At 40.4% G+C, this 27,018-nt stretch overlaps 1 protein-coding gene across 3 annotated transcripts in view; it reads left to right on the plus strand.

The window, feature by feature from the left end:
* The window catches only part of SUCO (SUN domain containing ossification factor), a 484,388-nt gene that overhangs the window by 313,435 nt on the left and 143,935 nt on the right, over positions 1-27,018 (plus strand). For all 3 annotated transcript variants that reach the window (XM_053693235.1, XM_053693236.1, XM_053693237.1), the window contains one exon: positions 6,263-6,328. In XM_053693235.1, coding sequence (XP_053549210.1) covers positions 6,263-6,328 — 66 coding nt within the window. The remainder of the gene's footprint in view (positions 1-6,262; positions 6,329-27,018) is intronic.

Raw genomic sequence — 27,018 nt, forward strand, 5'->3', positions numbered from 1 at the left:
TGCCTGAGGATAATGAGTCTTGAAAAATTAAAGTAGTGGTTTGTCTATAACAGTGCTAAGTTCCCTTAACACCCTTGGGTGTATTCCATCTGGGCCTGGAGTTTTATTTACCTTAATATTATATAGTTTTTTCCTGATATCCTCTAAACTTAACCCAGTTAATGGTATGGACTTGCATGTTCTATTTTGTTCCAAAGTATCATCCAATCGTTCCTCTCTTGTGTATACTATACTCAGCTTTCTCCCTGTCATTATTTATCATTCTACCCTCCACGCATTTTAATGTACCAATATTGTCCTTAGATTTTTTTGCTATTTATGTACTTAAAGAACCTTTTAGGGCTAGACTTAGAATCCTTTGCAATTAATTTTTCATTTTCAATTTTGGCTAATTTGATTGCTTTATGCATGCTTTGTTACATTCCTTATATATATGTAATGTTGAGTCTGTACTATTTTCTTTGAATAATTTAATTGCCCTACGTTTTTTCCTTATTTCTCTTAACACATTTTTATTAGCTTTTCACAAAGGGGAGTGCTAGTTCACGTGAGCCATATAGATAACATTGAGCTCATGCCCATGGATTCTAACACAACACAATTGGCTTAAGTACAAGTCAAAAGATAGTTATGTGATCAGGGGGCTGTCAGAAGATGCTTAGATAGAAGATAATCACAGAGATAAAGTGTATTAATATAATCACGTTTTCTGGGGAATGGGTAATAAAGGGATTATCTATCTTTTTAAACAATAAAACATTTTGCGTTGACTGTCCATTTTAATCCTTCTGCAAGTTTTAAGTAAATGGGAAGCAGTCAGTCTCTACATCCAGGAGAGTGGTCTCTCCTTCTAGATGTTTTTAATCAAATGGTGGATCTTTGTGGCCGCACAGAAGTAGATCTAATGACCTCTCGGTTGAACCACAAACTCCACAGGTATTGTACAAGGTCCAGGGATCCTCAAGCAGTATTTATGGATAATCTGTTAATTCAGTGCTCTTTTTGGCTAGCCTATGTTTTTCCACCTCTGGTTCTTCTCAGAGTGATTGCCAAAATCAAGCTGGAAAGAGCAATGGTGATGCTGATTGCTTCTGCTTGGTCTCGCAGAATTTGGAATGCAGATGTTGTTCTGATGGTCAGTTACCCTCCTTGGCCACTTCCTCTGTGTACAGACCTTCTTTCACAAGGTCCGTTTTTCCATCTAGATCCCAAATCTCTCAACTTGAAGGCATGTAGTTTGAACAGGTAGTTCTGGTTGTTCTCAGACAGAGAGGCTTTTCCGATTCTGTTATTGAGACTCTGATACAGGCTCATAAGCCTATGACCAGGAGAATTTATTATAAGGTCTGCAAGGCCTTTATTTCTTGGTGTACAGGATGATTTGGATAAAAATGTGTATCCGTCAGTTCTTTGAAAGGCCAGATTTCTGCTCTTTTTCAGTTCTGTTCCATACGAAGATTGCTGATCTTCCTGAATTAACCCTCTTATTAAACCAATTTCTCCTCCTTGGAATCTTAATTTGGTTTTGAGGATTTTGCAGGCTCCACCTTTTGAACCTATGCATAAGGTGGATATTAAAGGGACACTGAACCCAAACATTTTCTTTTGTGATTCAGATAGAGCATGCAGTTTTAAGCAACTTTCTAATTTACTCCTATTAAATTTTCTTCATTCTCTTGGTATGTTTATTTGAAAAGCAAGAATGTAGGTTTAGATGCCGGCCCATTTTTGGTGCAAAACCTGGGTTGTCCTTGCTGATTGGACAGCACCTTTAAACAAGTGCTGTCCATGGTTTTGAACTAAAAATTTGCTGGCTTCTTAGCTGAGATGCTTTCTTTTCAAATAAAGATAGCAAGAGAACGAAGAAAAATTGATAATAGAAGTAAATTAGAAAGTTGCTTAAAATTACATGCTCTATCTGAATCATGAAAGAAAAAAATTGGGTTCAGTGTCCCTTTAAGCTTTTCTCCTTGGAAGGTTTTGTTTCTTTTATCGATTTCATCTGCTAGAAGAGTTTGAGTTATCTGCTCTTTCTGCTGATGCTCTTTATCTTTTCTTATTTTTCATCAAGGTAAGGTCTTAAGGACCAATTTTGACTTTTTACCAAAGGGAAATTGTCCCTTCTTTGTGTCCTAATCTTAAAAAAATCTTCGTAGAGATCTCTTCATAATTTTGATGTTAGAATATTATGTTGATGCTGTAGTGCTAATGATTTCATACAAACTTCTAGTTTGTTCATTTTTCAGGGTTGTCTGAAAGGACAGAAAGCTTCTGCTGTTTCTTTGGCTTCTTGGTTGAAACCTTTGATCCACAAAGTTTACTTAGAGGCAGGTCAGTGTCAGGGTTTTTTCCCTGCTTTGTTTGCCATGTGCTGCTGGCAGCCATTTTACTCACCTCTCTTGCTTACTCTTGTGCATAGTGTGATGCTGCTGCTCATTTCCTGCATGCCCTTTTATGACCAGACTGGTGTACATCATCCGTGTGAGACGGGTTGCAGTCTCAGAATTGTGATGTCATCACTTATTATTTAAAGGACCTCTGTTCAGTATGCTTTGCCCTTGCGTTGTCTCAGACCTGTTTGTGAGTTCCAGTTCCTGTGTTATTACCTGGCTGTCTGACGTCCCTCCTAGTTCCTGATCCCTGGCTTGTTCCTGACTCTGCTGTTCTCCTTTTTCCTGATTCCGGCTCGTCTGACTACTCGCTTTGGCTCCTGACTCAGCTCGTCTGACTACCAGCTCTGGTTTTGACTACTGGCTTGTTATTTGACTTGTGGACTTTTTATTATTTTTTGTTATTAATAAAGGTGTGATTATTTTTGCACTTCTCGTCTCAGTCTGATTCCTGGCAGTCAGCCTCCATCTAAAAGGATTATTGCTCATTCTACTACATCAGTTGCCACTTATTGGGCTTTTAAAAATGAAGCTTCTGTTGACGAAATTTGCAAGTAGCTACTTGGTCTTCTTTGCATACTTTTTCTAAATTCTACCATTTTTATGCTTTTGCTTCTTCTGAGATAGCCCTTGGTGGGAAAGCCTTTTTAGACAGTTGTCTCAGGTTGATTAATTTTATTTATTTATTTTTGCCTGATTTGGATTGCAGAAAAAATGTTTTAACATTTTTGGGTTCTATTTGGGTGGTGGATTTAGAGGGTTTTTTTCAGTGAAAAATTGTTTTTTTAAATCCCACCCTTTATGTCTCATTACTTGTGGACTCCATAGCTTGGGTATTAGTTCCCAAGAGTAATGGATTGTGGACTCTCACCACTTGTATGACAGAAAACATAATTTATGATTACCTGATTAATTTCTTTCTTTGCATTGAAATTCCATGAGACCCCACCCTGTGGTTTTTTTGTGGTGGTGTTCTTTTTGTTGTTTTTTTGTGCACATCTTTTTTTTTTCCCAGCTCTTATTTGTTTGCCATTATTTCTTCTCCTATCTCTTTTGCTCAGCAATATGCTAGACTGCAGTATGAGTGCTGAGCAAAAGAGGTAGGAGAATAAATAATGGCAAACAAATAGGAGCTGGGAAAAAAGATGTGCAGAAAAAAATAAAAAAAAACACCACAAAAAACACAGGGTGGGGTCTCATGGAATTTCAATGCAAATAAAGAAGTGAATCAGGTAAGCATAAATGATGTTTTCTTTCATACAAGTGGTGAGAGTTCACAATCTATTACTCCTGGGAACTAATACCCAAGTTATTTTTAAACAACTCCTCTGGGGTTTATAGAGCTCCTGGGGTTTGGAAATCTTTATTTCCTCTTAGTAGTAGGGTAGAGCAATTCCCAGGAGTAGTGGATTGTGGACTTTCACCACCATGAAATAAATTAATTTATCAGGTTTTTTTTCTTCGTAGAATTTAAATTCTGTGGTTGTGATAATATATAGTTTTCTTTAAAGGGGCACAGAACCCATTTTTTTTCCATTCATGATTCAGATAGAGCATGCAATTTAAAGCAACTTTCTAATTTACTCTAACTATAAAATGTTCTTCATTCTCTTGCTACAATATGAGTAAATTAGAAAGTTGCTTAAAATTGCATGCTCTATCTCACTGGGTTGCAAACCTGTTCGCAGGCCTCCCTAACATATTTTGTGGATATCTGAACTGGAGCACAGGTGAAATAATCAGCTGATTAGTAAACAAGGTTATTTTACCTGCTCTCATCTAAGGTAATCCAGAAAACCTGGCCTGTTTGGGCGGCTTGAGGACAGGTTTGAAAACCAGTGCTCTATCTGAATCACAGAATAAAAAATAGGGCGTTGTGTCTCTTTTAAATCTAAGGAATGATCAAGTGTCTGCTTTTCCAGCTTAATGTGGTTAGAACTCTTTATTATTTAGAAACCATGAAGTTTAAAAAACAAAAACTATTTGACCTTCATTCTTCATCCTTATCTGTTCAGATGTGCTCTGTGATCTTTATTGCCAGTAAGCTTGGGAAGGATCCCCAAACTTTAAGATAAGTTATTTTACCAGAAGAGTCATGAAGCCTTGGTAAAACAGATGTGCAACGCAAGCACTTGATCATACCTGCACACATTCCCAATGTTATCACTCATAACCTTTTTTTTTAACTTTGAACTATTTTATCTGGCTCTATAAGCTTGGAGAAATAGAACAAGCTTATTCTTCTATAGCTGTGACTTTAAAATGTGATGGTTATAATAAAGTTGTTAAATAGTTAAAAGTTTTTGTTTTGTTTTTTCCAACACTGCTATCATAACCCATATATAGAGAATCTATATATATAATAAATCAATTTCTTGAAGATCAGTAATAACATATAGAGGCTTGACTAAACATTCATTTTTCATTGTACTATATGTCTGGGTTTCTTGAGTTTATATTTTGGGACAGCCATGGGCTAAAGCTGACAGGGAAGGGGACATTCCAAAGACTTTTGGAAATTTCCATCTAATTCAAGATGGCAATATAGAGAGGTGCTCCCATGTATTACATCCAGTGTGGCAAGAGTGTGGCTTCAGAGCTGATGCTTAAAGAGACATGAAACACAATTTTATGACTGAGGTAGAACATACAATTTTAAAATGACTTTCCATTTTTCTTCCATTATCTAGTTTGCTTAGTTCCCTTTGTATCATTTGCTGAAAAGGATTCCTAAGACCAGGAGTTGGGAGCTAGCTGCTGATTGGTGGCTGCACATATATATCTATTGTCATAGGCTTACCAATTTGTTCAGCTAGCTCAGAGTAGTGCATTGCTGCTCCTTCAACAAATGAGAACAAGAGAATGAAGCAAAATTGATAAAAGTACATTGAGAAGTTGTTTAAAAATGTATGTTCTCTCTGAATCATTAAAGAAAACTTTTGGGTTTTATGCCCCTTTAAGTAACACACTGGAGCATGCATTCCGAAGGCAATGAAAAAAACCAGGGGCACTAAGCCTTTTGCTGCATTTCATAGGAAGTAATACAAAACTTCTTTGTAAGATACAAATGCTAATATTAGTACAATTTTAAAAACTTTCCAGTTTACTTATATGATCAAATTTGCTTCATTCTTTTGGTATGCTTTGTTGAAGGAGCAGCAATGCACTACTGGTTTCTAACATGGGTGAGCCAATGGCAATCAGTATATATACATGCAGCTGCCAATCAGCACCTAGGTGCTTTGCTGCTCCTGAGCTTTCCTAGATAAACCTTTCATCAAAGGATACCAAGAGAAGCAAGCAAATTAAATAAAGTAAACTGGAAAGTTGTTTAAAATTGTACTCTCTAATTATGACTTTACTGTCCCTTTAAGTGTCTTAAAATGACTTGCTCTATCGGAATCATAGCAGTTTTAAGGTTATTTTCCTAATAAAATAACATTAGACACGTGTTCATTGTATACCTAATATTTAAGTTTTTGAGAGAATTTCTATTTTTTCTATTATTCATTTTAACATAAAGGTATTGGTCAAAGGTAAAAATGTGTAATGACCATTGAAAAAGAGGCTTGGAAAAATACACTTATGCTTTTTAAAATAAAGGAGATATGCAGCTACATCACGTTTCCTAGCCCCAATCCTCTGGGAGCCATAATAGACTAGATTACATTATTTCTTTGCTTCAGTGCAGCTGAGACTGTTAAAACAATTGAGCTACTTAACTTCCCAAGAAATAAAATCTGGCCTGTTAGGTTTCCTTGGGGACTGGAATTGAGAAACACTGAGCTAAATTATACTTTTTGCTAATATATTAAGTACATTGTGGTAATGCAATGTGTTTATTTGTCTCTGTTAACTGTCTTTCTTAACAGATTATCCTATGGATTACAACACAAGGGACGATAAATCATCTAAAAATCTTCTTGGTTCTGCAACAAGTGAGTTTGTTTAACCAATTTTAACAGCTGAAATTTTAATAAAGTTGAATTTATGCACTGTATGACAAGTAACGTATATCCAAAGATAGATTTATTTCATACTATCATGCCTCTTTAATATCCATAATTCCTTTAAATAATTAGAAACTGTCCATAGCTATATATAATTTTTGTAAAACCTAATTTCTTTCACACTCTCATAGAACCATATTAGGACTTACCTACCCTTTCTGCTTGTGTGTGAAATAACATAAACCTGAAACTAAGCTCTGCTCTACCTTAAAAGTCCATAATAAATTACATGAATTTTGAGAGCTTTAAATTGTTTTTGTTTTTTCAATAAAGCTGTATATTTATTTCTCCAACATTGGTGTGTCCGGTCCACGGCATCATCCTTACTTGTGGGATATTCTCTTCCCCAACAGGAAATGGCAAAGAGTCCCAGCAAAGCTGGCCATATAGTCCCTCCTAGGCTCCGCCCACCCCAGTCATTCTCTTTGCCGTTGCACAGGCAACATCTCCACGGAGATGGTTAAGAGTTTTTGGTGTTTAAATGTAGTTTTTTATTCTTCTATCAAGTGTTTGTTATTTTAAAATAGTGCTGGTATGTACTATTTACTCTGAAACAGAAAAGGATGAAGATTTCTGTTTGTAAGAGGAAGATGATTTTAGCAGACAGTAACTAAAATCGATTGCTGTTTCCACATAGGACTGTTGAGATGAAGTAACTTCAGTTGGGGGAAACAGTTAGCAGACTTTTCTGCTTAAGGTATGACTAGCCATATTTCTAACAAGACTGTGTAATGCTGGAAGGCTGTCATTTCCCCTCATGGGGACCGGTAAGCCATTTTCTTAGTCAAACAAACAGAATAAAGGGCTTAATATGGGCTAAAAGACTGGTAGACATTTTTATGGGCTAAATCGATTGCTTTATTTGGGCATATTATTCAGATTTAGGCTAACAATGGCATTTATAATCTTGGGGAACGCTTATAAAACGGCAGGCACTGTGTTAGACACCTTTTTCAGTCAGGGGGCCTTTCTAGTTATAGACTGAGCCTCATTTTCGCGCCATTAATGCGCAGTTGTTTTTTGAGAGCAGGGCATGCAGATGCATGTGTGAGGATCTAAAAATCACTGAAAAAGCTTCTAGAAGGCGTCATTTGGTATCGTATTCCCCTCTGGGCTTGGTTGGGTCTCAGCAAAGACTATAGCTGGGACTGTATAGGGGTTAAATTTAAAAACGGCTCCGGTTCCGTTATTTTAAGGGTTAAAGCTCTGAAATTTGGTGTGCAATACTTTTAAGGCTTTAAGACAGTTTGAAATTTAAAGAGACAGTAACGGTTTTATTTTAAAACGTTTTTTGTGCTTTGTTGACAAGTTTAAGCCTGTTTAACATGTCTGTACCTTCAGATAAGCTATGTTCTATATGTATGAAAGCCAATGTGTCTCCCCATTTAAATTTATGTGATAATTGTGCCATAGCGTCCAAACAAAGTAAGGACAGTACTGCCACAGATAATGATATTGCCCAAGATGATTCCTCAAATGAGGGGAGTAAACATGATACTACATCATCTCCTACTGTGTCTACACCAGTTTTGCCCATGCAGGAGGCCCCTAGTACATCTAGTGCGCCAATACTTATTACCATGCAACAATTAACGGCTGTAATGGATAACTCCATAGCAAATCTTTTATCCAAAATGCCTACTTATCAGAGAAAGCGCGATTGCTCTGTTTTAAACACTGAAGAGCAAGAGGGCGCTGATGATATTTGTTCTGTCATACCCTCACACCAATCTGAAGGGGCCATGAGGGAGGTTTTGTCAGATGGAGAAATCTCAGATTCAGGAAAAATTTCTCATCAAGCTGAACCTGATGTTGTGACATTTAAATTTAAATTAGAACATCTCCGCGCACTGCTTAAGGAGGTGTTATCTACTCTGGATGATTGTGACAACTTGGTCATTCCAGAGAAATTATGCAAGATGGACAGGTTCCTAGAGGTTCCGGTGCCCCCCGACGCTTTTCCTATACCCAAGCGGGTGGCGGACATAGTAAATAAGGAGTGGGAAAAGCCTGGCATACCTTTTGTTCCCCCCCCTATATTTAAGAAATTATTTCCTATGGTCGACCCCAGAAAGGACTTATGGCAGACAGTCCCCAAGGTCGAGGGGGCAGTTTCTACTCTAAACAAACGCACTACTATTCCTATCGAAGATAGTTGTGCTTTCAAAGATCCTATGGATAAAAAATTGGAAGGTTTGCTTAAAAAGATTTCTTTCATGTAATTAGCAAGAGTCCATGAGCTAGTGACGTATGGGATATACATTCCTACCAGGAGGGGCAAAGTTTCCCAAACCTTAAAATGCCTATAAATACACCCCTCACCACACCCACAATTCAGTTTTACAAACTTTGCCTCCGATGGAGGTGGTGAAGTAAGTTTGTGCTAGATTCTACGTTGATATGCGCTCCGCAGCAAGTTGGAGCCCGGTTTTCCTCTCAGCGTGCAGTGAATGTCAGAGGGATGTGAGGAGAGTATTGCCTATTTGAATGCAGTGATCTCCTTCTACGGGGTCTATTTCATAGGTTCTCTGTTATCGGTCGTAGAGATTCATCTCTTACCTCCCTTTTCAGATCGACGATATACTCTTATATATACCATTACCTCTGCTGATTCTCGTTTCAGTACTGGTTTGGCTTTCTACAAACATGTAGATGAGTGTCCTGGGGTAAGTAAATCTTATTTTCTGTGACACTCTAAAGCTATGGTTGGGCACTTGTTTATAAAGTTCTAAATATATGTATTCAAACATTTATTTGCCTTGACTCAGAATGTTCAACTTTCCTTATTTTTCAGACAGTCAGTTTCATATTTGGGATAATGCATTTGAATTAATCATTTTTTCTTACCTTCAAAAATTTGACTCTTTTTTTCCTGTGGGCTGTTAGGCTCGCGGGGGCTGAAAATGCTTCATTTTATTGCGTCATTCTTGGCGCGGATTTTTTTGGCGCAAAAATTCTTTTCCGTTTCCGGCGTCATACGTGTCGCCGGAAGTTGCGTCATCTTTTTGACGTTATTTTGCGCCAAAAATGTCGGCGTTCCGGATGTGGCGTCATTTTTGGCGCCAAAAGGCATTTCGGCGCCAAATAATGTGGGCGTCTTGTTTGGCGCTAAAAAAATATGGGCGTCGCTTTTGTCTCCACATTATTTAAGTCTCATTATTTATTGCTTCTGGTTGCTAGAAGCTTGCTCACTGGCATTTTTTTCCCATTCCTGAAACTGTCATTTAAGGATTTTGATCAATTTGCTTTATATGTTGTTTTTTCTATTACATATTGCAAGATGTTCCACGTTGCAACTGAGTCAGAAGTTACTTGAGGAAAATCACTGCCCGGGGCTGGAGCTACCAAGCTAAGTGTATCTGCTATAAATTTTTGGTACCTGTTTCTCCAGCTGTTGTTTGTATTGCATGTCATGACAAACTTATTAATGCAGACAAAATTTCCTTTAGTACTGTTATATTACCTGTTGCTGTTCCGTCAACATTTAATTTTCAGAGTGTTCCTGATAAACATAAGAGATTTTATTTTTTAAATCCATTTAGAAGGCTATGTCTGTTATTTCTCCTTCTAGTTTACATAAAAGTCTTTTAAAACTTCTCTTTTTTTCAGATGAATTTTTAAATGAACATCATCATTCTGATACTGATAATGGTTCTTCTGGTTCAGAAGTTTCTGTCTCAGAGGTTGATGCTGTTAAATCTTTTTTATTTGTTCAAGATGGAATTTATTCGTTCTTTATTTAAAGACGTATTAATTGCTTTAGATATAGAGGATTCTGGTCCTCTTGATACTAATTTTAAACGTTTAAATAGGATTTTTAAATCTCCTGTATTTATTCCAGAAGTGTTTAATCTCCCTGATGCTTTTTCTGAAGCAATTTCCAGGGAATGGAATAATTTGGGTAATTCTTTTACTCCTTCTAAACGTTTAAGCAATTATATTCTGTGCCATCTGACAGATTAGAGTTTTTTGGGACAAAATCCCTAAGGTTTGGGGCTGTCTCTATTCCTGCTAAAATGTACTACTATTCTTACGGCAGATAGTACTAAATTTAAGGATCCTTTAGATAAGAAAATTGAATCCTTTCTAAGAAAAGTTTACTTATGTTTAGGTAATCTTCTTAGACCTGCTATATTTTGACCGGATGTTGCTGCAGCTTCATCTTTTTGGTTAGAAGTTTTAGCGCAACAAGTATCAGATCATAATTTTATAGCATTATTTTTATTCTATAACATGCTAATAATTTTATTGGTGATACCATCTTTTGATATCATTTGAGTTGATGTCAGGTATATGTCTCTAGCTATTTTAGCTAGAAAAGCTTATGGATTTAACTTGGAATGCTGTTATGTCTTCTAAAGTTAACTTTGTTTTTCCCTTTCTTTCCAGGGTAATATTCATTTTTTCGTTCTTTTTCTCATAATAAGAGCAAAAGCCTGATCCTTCATCCTCAGGAGCGGTTTCAGTTTGGAAACTATTTCTAGTTTGGAATATATCCAAGCCTTATAGAAATCTATAGTCAGCTCCTAAGTACTCATGAAGGTGCGGCCCTTTTTTCCAGTTCAGCTGGTATGGGGCAGATTACGTTTTATTCAAAGGAGTTTGGATCAATTCCGTCCTCAAACTCTGGTTTCAGAAAGGTACAGAATTGGCTTCAGTTAAGGCCTCCTGCTAAGAGATTTTTTTCTTCCCGTGTCCCAGTTAACACAGCAAGGCTCAGCATTTCTGAAATGTGTTTCAGATCTAGATTTGGATGGAGTAATTATGCCAGTTCCAGTTCTGGAACAGGGGCTAGGGTTTTATTTTATCTCTTCATTGTACCAAAGAAGGTCAATTCCTTTAGACCAGTTCCGGATCTATCAATATTGAATCGTTATGTATACCAACATTCAAGATGGTTACTATAGGACTATTCTGCTTTTTGTTTAGCAAGGGCATTTTATGTCTACAATAGTTTCTCCAACATAGGTGTGTCCGGTCCACGGCGTCATCCTTACTTGTGGGATATTCTCTTCCCCAACAGGAAATGGCAAAGAGCCCAGCAAAGCTGGTCACATGATCCCTCCTAGGCTCCGCCTACCCCAGTCATTCTCTTTGCCGTTGTACAGGCAACATCTCCACGGAGATGGCTTAGAGTTTTTTAGTGTTTAACTGTAGTTTTTATTATTCAATCAAGAGTTTGTTATTTTGAAATAGTGCTGGTATGTACTATTTACTCAGAAACAGAAAAGAGATGAAGATTTCTGTTTGTATGAGGAAAATGATTTTAGCAACCGTAACTAAAATCCATGGCTGTTCCACACAGGACTGTTGAGAGCAATTAACTTCAGTTGGGGGAACAGTGTGCAGTCTCTTGCTGCTTGAGGTATGACACATTCTAACAAGACGATGTAATGCTGGAAGCTGTCATTTTCCCTATGGGATCCGGTAAGCCATGTTTATTACGATCGTAAATAAGGGCTTCACAAGGGCTTATTAAGACTGTAGACTTTTCTGGGCTAAATCGATTCATTATTAACACATATTTAGCCTTGAGGAATCATTTTATCTGGGTATTTTGATATAATAATATCGGCAGGCACTGTATTAGACACCTTATTTCTTAGGGGCTTTCCCAAAGCATAAGCAGAGCCTCATTTTCGCGCCGGTGTGGCGCACTTGTTTTTGAGAGGCATGGCATGCAGTCGCATGTGAGAGGAGCTCTGATACTTAGAAAAGACTTTCTGAAGGCGTCATTTGGTATCGTATTCCCCTTTGGGTTTGGTTGGGTCTCAGCAAAGCAGATACCAGGGACTGTAAAGGGGTTAAAGTTTTAAAACGGCTCCGGTTCCGTTATTTTAAGGGTTAAAGCTTCCAAATTTGGTGTGCAATACTTTTAAGGCTTTAAGACACTGTGGTGAAAATTTGGTGAATTTTGAACAATTCCTTCATGTTTTTTCGCAATTGCAGTAATAAAGTGTGTTCAGTTTAAAATTTAAAGATAGAGGACCAGAGACTCACTCCGTTGGTGGCTGTCCCTGGACAACCTGTCACAAGGGATGACATTCCGCAGACCAGAGTGGGTCATTGTCACGACCGACGCCAGTCTGATGGGCTGGGGCGCGGTCTGGGGATCCCTGAAAGCTCAGGGTCTTTGGTCTCGGGAAGAATCTCTTCTACCGATAAATATTCTGGAACTGAGAGCGATATTCAATGCTCTCAAGGCTTGGCCTCAGCTAGCGAGGACCAAGTTCATACGGTTTCTCCATCCGGAAATCTTTGCCCAAGTCACTCAGCTGTGGGGCATTCCAGACATGGATCTAATGGCCTCTCGTCAGAACTTCAAAGTTCCTTGCTACGGGTCCAGATCCAGGGATCCCAAGGCGGATCTAGTGGATGCACTAGTAGCACCTTGGACCTTCAAACTAGCTTATGTGTTCCCGCCGTTTCCTCTCATCCCCAGGCTGGTAGCCAGGATCAATCAGGAGAGGGCGTCGGTGATCTTGATAGCTCCTGCGTGGCCACGCAGGACTTGGTATGCAGATCTGGTGAATATGTCATCGGCTCCACCTTGGAAGCTACCTTTGAGACGAGACCTTCTTGTTCAGGGTCCGTTCGAACATCCGAATCTGGTTTCACTCCAGCTGACTGCTTGGAGATTGAACGCTTGATTTTATCGAAGCGAGGATTCTCAGATTCTGTTATCGATACTCTTGTTCAGGCCAGAAAGCCTGTAACTAGAAAGATTTACCACAAGATTTGGAAAAAATATATCTGTTGGTGTGAATCTAAAGGATTCCCTTGGGACAAGGTTAAGATTCCTAGGATTCTATCCTTCCTTCAAGAAGGATTGGAAAAAGGATTATCTGCAAGTTCCCTGAAGGGACAGATTTCCGCCTTGTCGGTGTTACTTCACAAAAAGCTGGCAGCTGTGCCAGATGTTCAAGCCTTTGTTCAGGCTCTGGTTAGAATCAAGCCTGTTTACAAACCTTTGACTCCTCCTTGGAGTCTCAATTTAGTTCTTTCAGTTCTTCAGGGGGTTCCGTTTGAACCCTTGCATTCCGTTGATATTAAGTTATTATCTTGGAAAGTTTTGTTTTTGGTTGCAATTTCTTCTGCTAGAAGAGTTTCAGAATTATCTGCTCTGCAGTGTTCTCCTCCTTATCTGGTGTTCCATGCAGATAAGGTGGTTTTGCGTACTAAACCTGGTTTTCTTCCGAAAGTTGTTTCTAACAAAAACATTAACCAGGAGATTATCGTACCTTCTCTGTGTCCGAAACCAGTTTCAAAGAAGGAACGTTTGTTGCACAATTTGGATGTTGTTCGCGCTCTAAAATTCTATTTAGATGCTACAAAGGATTTTAGACAAACATCTTCCTTGTTTGTTGTTTATTCCGGTAAAAGGAGAGGTCAAAAAGCAACTTCTACCTCTCTCTCTTTTTGGATTAAAAGCATCATCAGATTGGCTTACGAGACTGCCGGACGGCAGCCTCCCGAAAGAATCACAGCTCATTCCACTAGGGCTGTGGCTTCCACATGGGCCTTCAAGAACGAGGCTTCTGTTGATCAGATATGTAGGGCAGCGACTTGGTCTTCACTGCACACTTTTACCAAATTTTACAAGTTTGATACTTTTGCTTCTTCTGAGGCTATTTTTGGGAGAAAGGTTTTGCAAGCCGTGGTGCCTTCCATTTAGGTGACCTGATTTGCTCCCTCCCTTCATCCGTGTCCTAAAGCTTTGGTATTGGTTCCCACAAGTAAGGATGACGCCGTGGACCGGACACACCTATGTTGGAGAAAACAGAATTTATGTTTACCTGATAAATTACTTTCTCCAACGGTGTGTCCGGTCCACGGCCCGCCCTGGTTTTTTAATCAGGTCTGATATTTTAATTTCTTTAACTACAGTCACCACGGTACCATATGGTTTCTCCTATGCAAATATTCCTCCTTAACGTCGGTCGAATGACTGGGGTAGGCGGAGCCTAGGAGGGATCATGTGACCAGCTTTGCTGGGCTCTTTGCCATTTCCTGTTGGGGAAGAGAATATCCCACAAGTAAGGATGACGCCGTGGACCGGACACACCGTTGGAGAAAGTAATTTATCAGGTAAACATAAATTCTGTTTTTGCAGGATGTGTATCTGCATATTCCGATTCATTCAGATCACTTTTAGTGTTTGAGATTCTCTTTTTAGACAAGCATTACCAGTTTTGTGACTCTACTGTTTGGCCTAGCCTCAGTTCCAAGAATTTTTTTCAAAGATTCTCGGTCCCCTTCTTTCTGTATTCAGAGAACAGGGTTTTTTGTATTTCCTTATTTGGACGATTATCTTGGTATTTGCTCAGTCTTCTCATTCAAAGAATCTCATGCAATTCGACTTGTGTTGTTTCTTCAAGATCATGGTTGGAGGATCAATTTACCAAAAAGTTCATTGATTCCTCAGTCAAGGGTAATCTTTCTGGGTTTCCAGATAGATTCAGTGTCCATGACTCTGTCTTTAACAGACAAGAGACGTCTAAATTGTTTTCAGCTTGTCGAAACCTTCAGTCACAATCATTCCCTTCGGTAACCTTATGCATGGAAATTCTAGGTCTTATGACTGCTGCATTGGACGCAATCCCCTTTGCTTGTTTTTCACATGCGACCTCTTCAGCTCTGTATGCTGAATCATTGGTGCAAGGATTACACAAAGATATTTCAATTTATATCTTTAAAACCGATTGTTCGACACTCTCTAACGTGGTGGACAGATCACCATCGTTTAATTCAGGGGGCTTCTTTTGTGCTTCCGACCTGGACTGTAATTTCAACAGATACAAGTCTCACAGGTTGGGGAGCTGTGTGGGGATCTCTGTCGGCACAAGGAGTTTGGGAATCTCAGGAGGTGAGATTACCGATAAATATTTTGGAACTCCGTGCAATTTTCAGAGCTCTTCAGTTTTGGCCTCTTCTGTAGAGAGAATCGTTCATTTGTTTTCAGACAGACAATGTCACAACTGTGGCATACATCATCAAGGAGCGACTCACAGTCCTCTGGCTATGAAAGAAGTATCTCGAATTTTTTTGGTTTGGGCGGATTCCAGCTCCTGTCTAATCTCTGCGGTTCATATCCCAGGTGTAGACAATTGGGAAGCGGTTTATCTAAGTCGCCAAACGTTGCATCCGGGCGAATGGTTTCTTCACCCAGAGGTATTTCTTCAGATTGTTCAAATGTGGGTTCTTCCAGAAATAGATCTGATGGCGTCTCATCTAATCAAGAAACTTCCCAGATATCTGTCCAGATCCCGGGATCCTTAGGCGGAGGCAGTGGATGCATTATCACTTCCTTGGAAGTATCATCCTGTCTATATCTTTCCGCCTCTAGTTCTTCTTCCAAGAGTCATCTAGAAGATTCTGAAGGAATGCTCGTTTGTTCTGCTGGTAGCTCCGGCATGGCCTTACAGGTTTGGTATGCGGATCTTGTCCGGATGGCCTCTTGCCAGCCGTGGACTCTTCCGTTAAGACCAGACCTTCTGTCGCAAGGTCCTTTTTTCCATCAGGATCTCAAATCCTTAAATTTTAAGGTATGGAGATTGAACGCTTGATTCTTGGTCAAAGAGGTTTCTCTGACTCTGTGATTAATACTATGTTACAGGCTCGTAAATCTGTATCTAGAGAGATATATTATAGAGTCTGGAAGACTTATATTTTTTTGGTGTCTTTCTCATCTTTTTTCTTGGCATTCTTTTAGAATACTGAGAATTTTACAGTTTCTTCAGGATGGTTTAGATAAGGGTTTGTCTGCAAGTTCCTTGAAAGGACAAATCTCTGCTCTTTCTGTTCTTTTTCACAGAAAGATTGCTATTCTTCCTGATATTTATTGTTTTATACAAGCTTTGGTTTGTATAAAACCTGTCATTAAGTCAATTTCTCCTCCTTGGAGTTTGAATTTGGTTCTGGGAGCTCTTCAAGCTCCTCCCTTTGAACCTATGCATTCATTGGTCATTAAATCACTTTCTTGGAAAGTTTTGTTCCTTTTGGCCATCTCTTCTGCCAGAAGAGTTTCTGATTTATCTGCTCTTTCTTGTGAGTCTCCTTTTCTGATTTTTCATCAGGATGAGGTGGTGTTGCGAACTTCTTTTGAATTTTTACCTAAAGTTGTGAATTCCAACAACATTAGTAGAGAAATTGTGGTTCCTTCATTATGTCCTAATCCTAAGAATTCTAAGGAGAAATCATTGCATTCTTTGGATGTTGTTAGAGCTTTGAAATATTATGTTGAAGCTACTAAGTCTTTCCGAAAGACTTCTAGTCTATTTGTTCTCTTTTCCGGTTCTAGAAAAGGCCAGAAAGCTTCTGCCATTTCTTTGGCATCTTGGTTGAAATCTTTAATTCATCTTGCCTATGTTGAGTCGGGTAAAACTCCGCCTCAGAGGATTACAGCTCATTCTACCAGGTCAGTTTCTACTTCCTGGGCGTTTAGGAATGAAGTTTCGGTTGATCACATTTGCAAAGTTGCAAATTGGTCCTCTTTGCATACTTTTACTAAATTCTACCATTTTGATGTATTTTCTTCTTCTGAAGCAGTTTTTGGTAGAAAAGTATTTCAGGCAGCAGTTTCAGTCTGAATCTTCTGCTTATGTTTTTTTATTAAACTTTATTTTGGGTGTGGATTATTTTCAGCAGGAATTGGCTGTCTTTATTTTATCCCTCCCTCTCTAGTGACTCTTGTGTGGAAAGATCCACATCTTGGGTAGTCATTATCCCATACGTCACTAGCTCATGGACTCTTGCTAATTACATGAAAGAAAACATAATTTATGTAAGAACTTACCTGATAAATTCATTTCTTTCATATTAGCAAGAGTCCATGAGGCCCACCCTTTTTTTGTGGTGGTTATGATTTTTTTGTATAAAGCACAATTATTCCAATTCCTTATTTTATATGCTTTCGCACTTTTTTATCACCCCACTTCTTGGCTATTCGTTAAACTGAATTGTGGGTGTGGTGAGGGGTGTATTTATAGGCATTTTAAGGTTTGGGAAACTTTGCCCCTCCTGGTAGGAATGTATATCCCATACGTCACTAGCTCATGGACTCTTGCTAATATGAAAGAAATGAATTTATCAGGTAAGTTCTTACATAAATTATGTTTTTTGTACAGCAAGGCTACCTTCTACAACCAATTTCATGCATTGTTCCTGTCACTACAGCAGCGTGGTTCTGGTTCGAGGAACTAGAAAAGTCGCTCAGTAGAGAAACTCCATATGAGGAGGTTATGGACAGAGTTCACGCACTTAAATTGGCTAACTCTTTTATTTTAGATGCCGCTTTGCAATTAGCTAGATTAGCGGCGAAAAATTCAGGGTTTGCTATCGTGGCGCGCAGAGCGCTTTGGCTAAAGTCTTGGTCAGCGGATGTGTCATCCAAGACAAAATTGCTTAACATCCCTTTCAAGGGTAAAACTTTATTTGGACCAGAATTGAAAGAGATTATTTCAGACATCACTGGGGGAAAGGGCCACGCCCTTCCACAGGATAGGTCTTTTAAGGCTAAAAATAAGCCTAATTTTCGTCCCTTTCGCAGAAACGGACCAGCCTCTAATTCTGCATCCTCTAAGCAAGAGGGTATTGCCTCACAACCCAAACCAGCCTGGAAACCAATGCAAGGCTGGAACAAGGGTAAGCAGGCCAAGAAGCCTGTCACTGCTAACAAAACAGCATGAAGGAGTAGCACCCGATCCGGGACCGGATCTAGTGGGGGGCAGACTCTCTCTCTTTGCTCAGGCTTGGGCAAGAGATGTTCAGGATCCTTGGGCGCTAGAAATAGTTTCTCATGGTTATCTCCTGGAATTCAAGGAACTACCCCCAAGGGGAAGGTTCCACAAGTCTCACTTATCCTCAAACCAAATAAAGAGACAGGCATTCTTACATTGTGTAGAAGACCTGTTAAAGATGGGAGTGATACACCCAGTTCCAATAAAGGAACAAGGAATGGGATTTTATTCCAATCTGTTCGTAGTTCCCAAAAAAGAGGGAACGTTCAGACCAATTTTGGATTTGAAGATCCTAAACAAATTTCTCAGGGTACCATCGTTCAAAATGGAAACTATTCGAACGATTCTACCCACCATCCAGGAAGGTCAATTTATGACTACCGTGGATCTAAAGGATGCGTACCTACATATTCCTATCCACAAAGAACATCATCAGTTCCTAAGGTTCGCTTTTCTGGACAAGCATTACCAGTTTGTGGCCCTCCCATTCGGATTAGCCACTGCTCCAAGGATTTTCACAAAGGTGCTAGGGTCCCTTCTAGCGGTTCTAAGACCAAGGGGCATTGCAGTAGTACCTTACTTGGACGACATTCTAATACAAGCGTCGTCCCTGTCAAAAGCAAAGGCTCATACGGACATCGTTCTAGCCTTTCTCAGATCTCACGGATGGAAGGTGAACAAAGAAAAAAGTTCTCTGTCCCCGTCAACAAGAGTTCCCTTCTTGGGAACAATAATAGTTTCCTTAGAAATGAGGATTTTTCTGACAGAGGTCAGAAAATCAAAACTTCTAAGCTCTTGTCAAGTGCTTCATTCTGTTCCTCGTCCTTCCATAGCGCAGTGCATGGAAGTAGTAGGATTGATGGTTGCAACAATGGACATAGTTCCTTTTGCACGAATTCATCTAAGACCATTACAACTGTGCATGCTCAAACAGTGGAATGGGGATTATACAGACTTGTCTCCAATGATTCAAGTAGATCAAAAGACCAGAGATTCACTCCGTTGGTGGCTGACCCTGGACCATCATGGTTTCCGCAGGCCAGAGTGGGTCATTGTCACGACCGACGCCAGTCTAGTGGGCTCGGGCGCGGTCTGGGAATCCCTGAAAGCTCAGGGTCTATGGTCTCGGGAAGAGTCTCTTCTCCCGATAAACATTCTGGAACTGAGAGCGATATTCAATGCTCTCAGAGCTTGGCCTCAACTAGCAAAGGCCAAATTCATAAGGTTCCAATCAGACAACATGACGACCGTTGCATATATCAATCATCAGGGGGGAACAAAGAGTTCCCTGGCGATGAAAGAAGTGACCAAAATAATTCAATGGGCGGAGGATCACTCCTGCTACTTGTCTGCGATCCACATCCCAGGAGTGGAAAATTGGGAAGCGGATTTTCTGAGTCGTCAGACATTCCATCCGGGGGAGTGGAAACTCCATCCGGAAATCTTTGCCCAAATAACTCAATTATGGGGCATTCCAGACATGGATCTGATGGCGTCTCGTCAGAACTTCAAGGTTCCTTGTTACGGGTCCAGATCCAGGTATCCCAAGGCGACTCTAGTAGATGCACTAGTAGCACCTTGGACCTTCAACCTAGCTTATGTATTCCCACCGTTTCCTCTCATTCCCAGGCTGGTAGCCAGGATCAATCAGGAGAGGGCCTCGGTGATCTTGATAGCTCCTGCGTGGCCACGCAGGACTTGGTATGCAGACCTGGTGAATATGTCATCGGCTCCACCATGGAAGCTACCTTTGAGACGGGACCTTCTTGTTCAGGGTCCATTCGAACATCCAAATCTGGTCTCCCTCCAACTGACGGCTTGGAGATTGAACGCTTGATTCTATCAAAGCGTGGGTTTTCAGATTCTGTTATAAATACTCTGGTTCAGGCCAGAAAACCTGTAACTAGGAAAATTTACCATAAAATATGGAAAAAATATATCTGTTGGTGTGAATCCAAAGGATTCCCATGGAATAAAATAAAAATTCCTAAGATTCTCTCCTTTCTACAAGAAGGTTTGGAGAAAGGATTATCTGCAAGTTCTCTAAAGGGACAGATATCTGCTTTATCTGTCTTACTACACAAAAGACTGGCAGCTGTGCCAGATGTTCAAGCTTTTGTTCAGGCTCTGGTTAGGATCAAGCCTGTTTACAGACCTTTGACTCCTCCCTGGAGTCTAAATCTAGTTTCAAAGAAGGAACGTTTGTTACACAATTTGGACGTTGTCCGTGCTCTAAAGTTCTATTTAGAGGCTACTAAAGATTTCAGACAAACATCTTCCTTGTTTGTTGTTTATTCTGGTAAAAGGAGAGGTCAAAAAGCGACTTCTACCTCTCTTTCTTTTTGGCTTAAAAGTATTATCAGATTGGCTTATGAGACTGCCGGACGGCAACCTCCTGAAAGAATCACAGCTCACTCCACTAGGGCTGTGGCTTCCACATGGGCCTTCAAGAACGAGGCTTCTGTTGACCAGATATGTAAGGCAGCGACTTGGTCTTCACTGCACACTTTTGCCAAATTTTACAAATTTGATACTTTTGCTTCTTCGGAGGCTATTTTTGGGAGAAAGGTTTTGCAAGCTGTGGTGCCTTCCGTTTAGGTAACCTGATTTGCTCCCTCCCTTCATCCGTGTCCTAAAGCTTTGGTATTGGTTCCCACAAGTAAGGATGATGCCGTGGACCGGACACACCAATGTTGGAGAAAACAGAATTTATGCTTACCTGATAAATTACTTTCTCCAACGGTGTGTCCGGTCCACGGCCCGCCCTGGTTTTTTAATCAGGTCTGATGAATTATTTTCTCTAACTACAGTCACCACGGTACCATATGGTTTCTCCTATATATATTTCCTCCTGTCCGTCGGTCGAATGACTGGGGTGGGCGGAGCCTAGGAGGGACTATATGGCCAGCTTTGCTGGGACTCTTTGCCATTTCCTGTTGGGGAAGAGAATATCCCACAAGTAAGGATGACTCCGTGGACCGGACACACCGTTGGAGAAAGTAATTTATCAGGTAAGCATAAATTCTGTTTTTTTAAAAACAAACTGTTTTTATATAATTTAATCTTACTTTCAACTATGTAAAATAGTCCCACGACGAGGTCTTTAAAAACACCCCAGAAATGGGCGTTTTTTTTTACTACATTTCCCATGTCAAATCAGCATAACCTTTCTGATCAGACACGGGAGCGAGCACACAATATCACGCTGTCAGAGTAAGAAGGGGAATGCTGACTGACACGCTCTGCTAGCGTGTCAGTTTCACCAATGTGCTGTTTAAGTTGAAAAGTATACTAGGTCGTATAACTGTTAAACCCTCATTTAAGTTGATAACTCAATAATATATATAATGTCAATGCAAAATAATATTACAGCCTATAATAATATATGAAAATAAACTCATGTTTATATTACAGGCTGTATTATTATTTTGCATTGTCGTTAGATATATTATAGAATTATCATCTTAAATGAGGGACAATCTAGTAATTTCTTCTATAAGATACGACGAGTCCACGGATTCATCCTTTACTTGTGGGATATTATCCTCCTGCTAACAGGAAGTGGCAAAGAGCACCACAGCAGAGCTGCCTATATAGCTCCTCCCTTGACTCCACCCCCCAGTCATTCTCTTTGCCTACGCTAAGTACTAGGAAGGGTAAAGTGAAAGAGGTGATAAAAAAATTGTATGCTTTTTTTCTCTTAAAGGCGCAGTACCGTTTTTTTTTCAGATTGTTATTTTTTTCACTAAATAAAGTGTTTTCAAGCCTGTTTGTGGTCATTACTAGCCTGTTTAACATGTCTGACATTAAGGAAAGCTAATGTTCCATGTGTTTAGAAGCCATTGTGGAACCCCCACTTAAAATGTGTCCCTCATGCACTGAAAGGGCCTTAAATTGCAAAGAACATATTTTAGCTGATAAAAGTATGTCGCAGGATGATTCTCAGTCAGAAGAGAATCAGGTTATGCCATCTAATTCTCCCCAAGTGTCACAACCGTTAACGCCCACACAAGCGACGCCAAGTACTAGTGCGTCTAATTTTTTCACCCTGCAAGATATGGCCGCAGTTATGTCTACGACCCTCACTGAGGTTTTATCTAAACTGCCTGGGTTGCAGGGGAAGCGCAGTAGGTCCGGTGTGAGAGTCAATGCTGAGCCCTCTGATGCTTTATTAGCCATCTCCGATGTACCCTCACAATGTTCTGAGTTGGGGGTGAGGGAATTGCTGTCTGAGGGAGAGCTTTCTGATTCAGGAAAGATGTTCCCTCAAACAGACTCAGATATGACTGCTTTTAAGTTTAAGCTAGAACACCTCCACTTGTTGCTCAGGGAGGTTTTAGCGACTCTGGATGATTGTGACCCTATTGTAATTCCACCAGAGAAATTGTGTAAAATGGATAGATATCTAGAGGTTCCTGCTTTCACTAATGTTTTTCCGGTCCCTTAGAGGATTTCGGACATTGTTACTAAGGAGTGGGATAGACCAGGTATTCCGTTCTCTCCCCCTCCTACTTTTAAGAAAATGTTTCCCACATTTTAGACACCATTCGGGATTCGTGGCAGACTGTCCCTAAGGTGGAGGGAGCTATTTCTACCCTGGCTAAGCGTACAACTATACCTATTGAGGACAGTTGTGCTTTCAAAGATCCTATGGATAAAAAATTAGAGGGTCTTCTAAAGAAAATATTTATTCATCAGGGTTTTCTTCTGCAACCTATAGCGTGCATTGTTCCTGTAAATACTGCAGCTGCTTTTTGGTTTGAGGCTCTAGAGGAGGCTCTTAAGGTTGAGAGCCCATTAGATGATATTCTGGATAGAATTAGGGCTCTCAAGCTAGCTAATTCTTTCATTACAGATGCCGCTTTTCAACTGGCTAAATTAGCGGCAAAGATTTCAGGTTTTGCCATTTTAGCGCGTAGAGCGTTATGCCTTAAGTCCTGGTCTGCTGATGTGTCATCAAAATCTAAGCTTTTAGCTATTCCTTTCAAGGGTAAGACCCTATTCGGGCCTGAACTGAAAGAGATCATTTACAACATCACTGGAGGAAAAGGCCATGCCCTTCCTCAGGATAAGACAAATAAGATGAGGACCAAACAAAATAATTACCGTTCCTTTCGAAACTTCAAAGGTGGTCCCCCTACCTCCTCCCCTGCCGCAAAGCAGGAGGGGAATTTTGCTCAATCCAAGTAAAAAAAGAGGGAACCTTCAGACCGATTTTAGATCTCAAGATCCTAAACAAATTTCTCAGAGTCCCATCCTTGGAGACCATTCGGACTATTTTACCAATGATCCAGGAGGGTCAATATATGACCACCGTGGATTTGAAGGATGCGTATCTTCACATTCCTATCCACAAAGATCATCACCAGTTCCTCAGGTTCGCCTTCCTTGACAAGCATTACCAGTTTGTGGCTCTTCCCTTCGGGTTGGCCACAGCTCCCAGAATTTTCACAAAAGTGCTAGGGTCCCTTTTGGCGGTTCTAAGGCCGCGGGGCATAGCAGTGGCGCCTTATCTGGACGATATCTTAATTCAGGCGTCAACCTACCAACTAGCCAAATCTCACACAGACATCGTGTTGGCTTTTCTTTTGAACGTAAAGAAGAGTTCACTTATCCCTCTCACAAGAGTTCCATTCCTGGGAACTCTGATAGATTCGGTAAACATGAAAAATTTTCTGACGGAGGTCAGAAAATCAAAGATCTTAACCATCTGCCGAGCACTTCATTCCATTCCTCGGCCGTCAGTGGCTCAGTGTATGGAGCTAATTGGACTAATGGTAGTGGCAATGGACATACAGTGGAATGGGGATTATGCAAATTTATCTCCTCAGATAAATCTGGATCAAGAGACCAGAGACTCTCTTCTTTGGTGGTTGTCACAAGAACATCTGTCCCAGGGAATGTGTTTCCGCAGGCCAGCATGGGTCATAGTGACGACGGACGCCAGCCTATTGGGCTGGGGTGCAGTCTGGAATTCCCTGAAAGCACAGGGTGTGTGGACTCAGGAGGAGGCTCTCCTTCCAATAAATATTCTAGAACTGAGAGCGATATTCAACGCGCTACAGGCGTGGCCTTACCTGGCTTCGGCCAGATTCATAAGATTCCAGTCGGACAATATCACGACTGTAGCATATATCGATCATCAGGGGGGAACAAAGAGTCCTCTAGCGATGATAGAGGTTTCCAAAATAATTCGACAGGCAGAGACTCACTCTTGCCATCTATCAGCAATCTATATCCCAGGAGTGGAGAACTGGGAAGCGGATTTTCTAAGTCGTCAGACTTTTCATCCGGGGGAGTGGGAGCTCCATCCGGAGGTGTTTGCACAATTGATTCATCAATGGGGCACACCAGAATTGGATCTGATAGCATCTCGTCAGAATGCCAAACTTCCTTGTTACGGGTCCAGATCAAGGGATCCCCAAGCAGTATTGATAGATGCTCTAGCAGTACCTTGGTCGTTCAACCTGGCTTATGTGTTTACACCATTTCCTCTCCTTCCTCGTCTGATTGCCAGAATCAAACAGGAGAGGGCTTTGGTGATTTTGATAGCACCTGCGTGGCCACGCAGGACTTGGTATGCAGACCTGGTGGAAATGTCATCTCTACCACTGTGGACACTGCCACTGAGACAGGACCTTTTCATTCAAGGTCCGTTCCAGCATCCAAATCTAGTTTCTCTGCGACTGACTGCCTGGAAATTGAACGCTTGATTTTATCTAAGCGGGGATTCTCTGAGTTGGTCATAGATACCTTGATTCAGGCTCGAAAGCCTGTCACTAGGAATATTTACCATAAAATATGGCGTAAATATCTTTATTGGTGTGAATCCAAAGGCTACTCATGGAGTAAGATCAGGATTCCTAGGATTTTGTCCTTTCTCCAAAAAGGATTGGAGAAAGGGTTATCAGCTAGTTCCTTAAAGGGTCAGATATCTGCTTTGTCAATTTTACTGCACAAGTGTCTGGCAGATGTTCCAGACGTTCAGTCGTTTTGTCAGGCTTTGGTTAGAATTAAGCCTGTGTTTAAACCTGTTGCTCCGCCATGGAGTTTGAATTTAGTTCTTAAAGTTCTTCAAGGGGTTCCGTTTGAACCTATGCATTCCATAGATATTAAGCTTCTATCTTGGAAAGTTCTGTTTTTAGTTGCTATCTCTTCGTCTCGAAGAGTTTCTGAACTATCTGCATTGCAATGCAACTCGCCTTATCTTGTTTTCCATTCTGATAAGGTGGGTTTGCGTACCAATCCTGGATTCCTTCCTAAGGTTGTTACTAATAAGAATATTAATCAGGAAATTGTTGTTCCTTCCTTGTGTCCTAATCCTTCCTCTAAGAAGGAGCGTCTGTTGTACAACTTGGACGTGGTTCATGCTTTGAAGTTTTACTTGCAAGCGACCAAAGATTTCCGTCAAACATCATCTCTGTTGTCTATTCTGGAAAACGTAGAGGTCAAAAGGCTACGGCTACCTCTTTCTTTTTGGCTGAAAATCATCATCCAATTTGGCATATGAGACTGATGGACAGCAGCCTCCTTAAAGAATTACGGCTCACTCTACTAGAGCGGTGGCTTCCACATGGGCTTTTAAAAATGATGCTTCTGTTGAACAGATTTGTAAGGCTGCGACTTGGTCTTCACTTCATACCTTTTCCAAATTTTCCAAATTTGATACTTTTGCTTCTTCGGAGGATATTTTTGGGAGAAAAGTTCTTCAAGCAGTGGTGCCTTCTGTTTAGCCATCTGTCTTGTCCCTCCCGTTCATCCGTGTCCTGTAGCTTTGGTATTGTATCCCACAAGTAAAGGATGAATCCATGGACTCGTCGTATCTTATAGAAGAAAAGTACATTTATGCTTACCTGATAAATTGATTTTTTCTATGATACGACGAATCCATGGCCCGCCCTGTCAATTTTTAAGACAGGTTATATTTTTTTTTATTTAAAACTTCAGTCACCTCTGAACATTTTAGTTTCTCCTTTTTCTTCCTGTACCTTCGGTCGAATGACTGACTGGGGGGTGGAGTCAAGGGAGGAGCTATATAGACAGCTCTGCTGTGGTGCTCTTTGCCACTTCCTGTTAGCAGGAGGATAATATCCCACAAGTAAAGGATGAATTCGTGGACTCGTCGTATCATAGAAGAAATCAGTTTATCAGGTAAGCATAAATTTACTTTTTTCCACTTACAACAGCACATTGGTGAAACTGACACGCTAGCTAAGCTGGAATATACATTGCTAAGGGAAATCGGTTCTTCTGCTAGCTTGTCAGTTGGCATTCCCCTTCTCACATTGAGCTTGCAGTTATGTCACCGGCAGTCAATCAAGTAAAAAAAAAAGGCAATAAAAATTCTTACTAAAAACAAGCTCCTTTATGCTGATCCTTATTATCTCTGCTGTCAGACGCTTCAAAGGCGTTGCTATAGCAACCATTGCCGATCCTCTCTCCACTCGTGACCTCCCACAGAGGGCTGGATTGGCTTTTGAGTGACAATTTGCAGCCTGCACTTCTTTTCAAAAGCTGTGAGGAGGTAGATGAAGGCTGTAATGCGCAGGCTCTGACTTCCATATCGGTCATACGACCCGGAGCACAGTTGGAAGCAGAGTCCGTGATTTCAATGGGCAGTGGAAGGGATATACATTTGTAAGAGTTATATCTTTACAACAGTAAAAAACATGTAATAGGTATTGATAAAATATGATGCACACACTAATCTTTTTATTAACCCTTTCAATAAAAATGACTATAATGGCCCTTTAAGTGTTTATTTTGCAGAGATGAAGAGAGACGGTTTAATTCCTATTATTACAGCTCATCTACTACTTAAAGGGACCCCCAGCAAGTAGTCCCAACATATAGACCCCACTGTACACTTGAGAAGGGTTG

This window comes from Bombina bombina, chromosome 10 (genome assembly GCF_027579735.1).
Source record: "Bombina bombina isolate aBomBom1 chromosome 10, aBomBom1.pri, whole genome shotgun sequence".
Classification (NCBI taxonomy): Eukaryota; Metazoa; Chordata; class Amphibia; order Anura; family Bombinatoridae; genus Bombina; species Bombina bombina.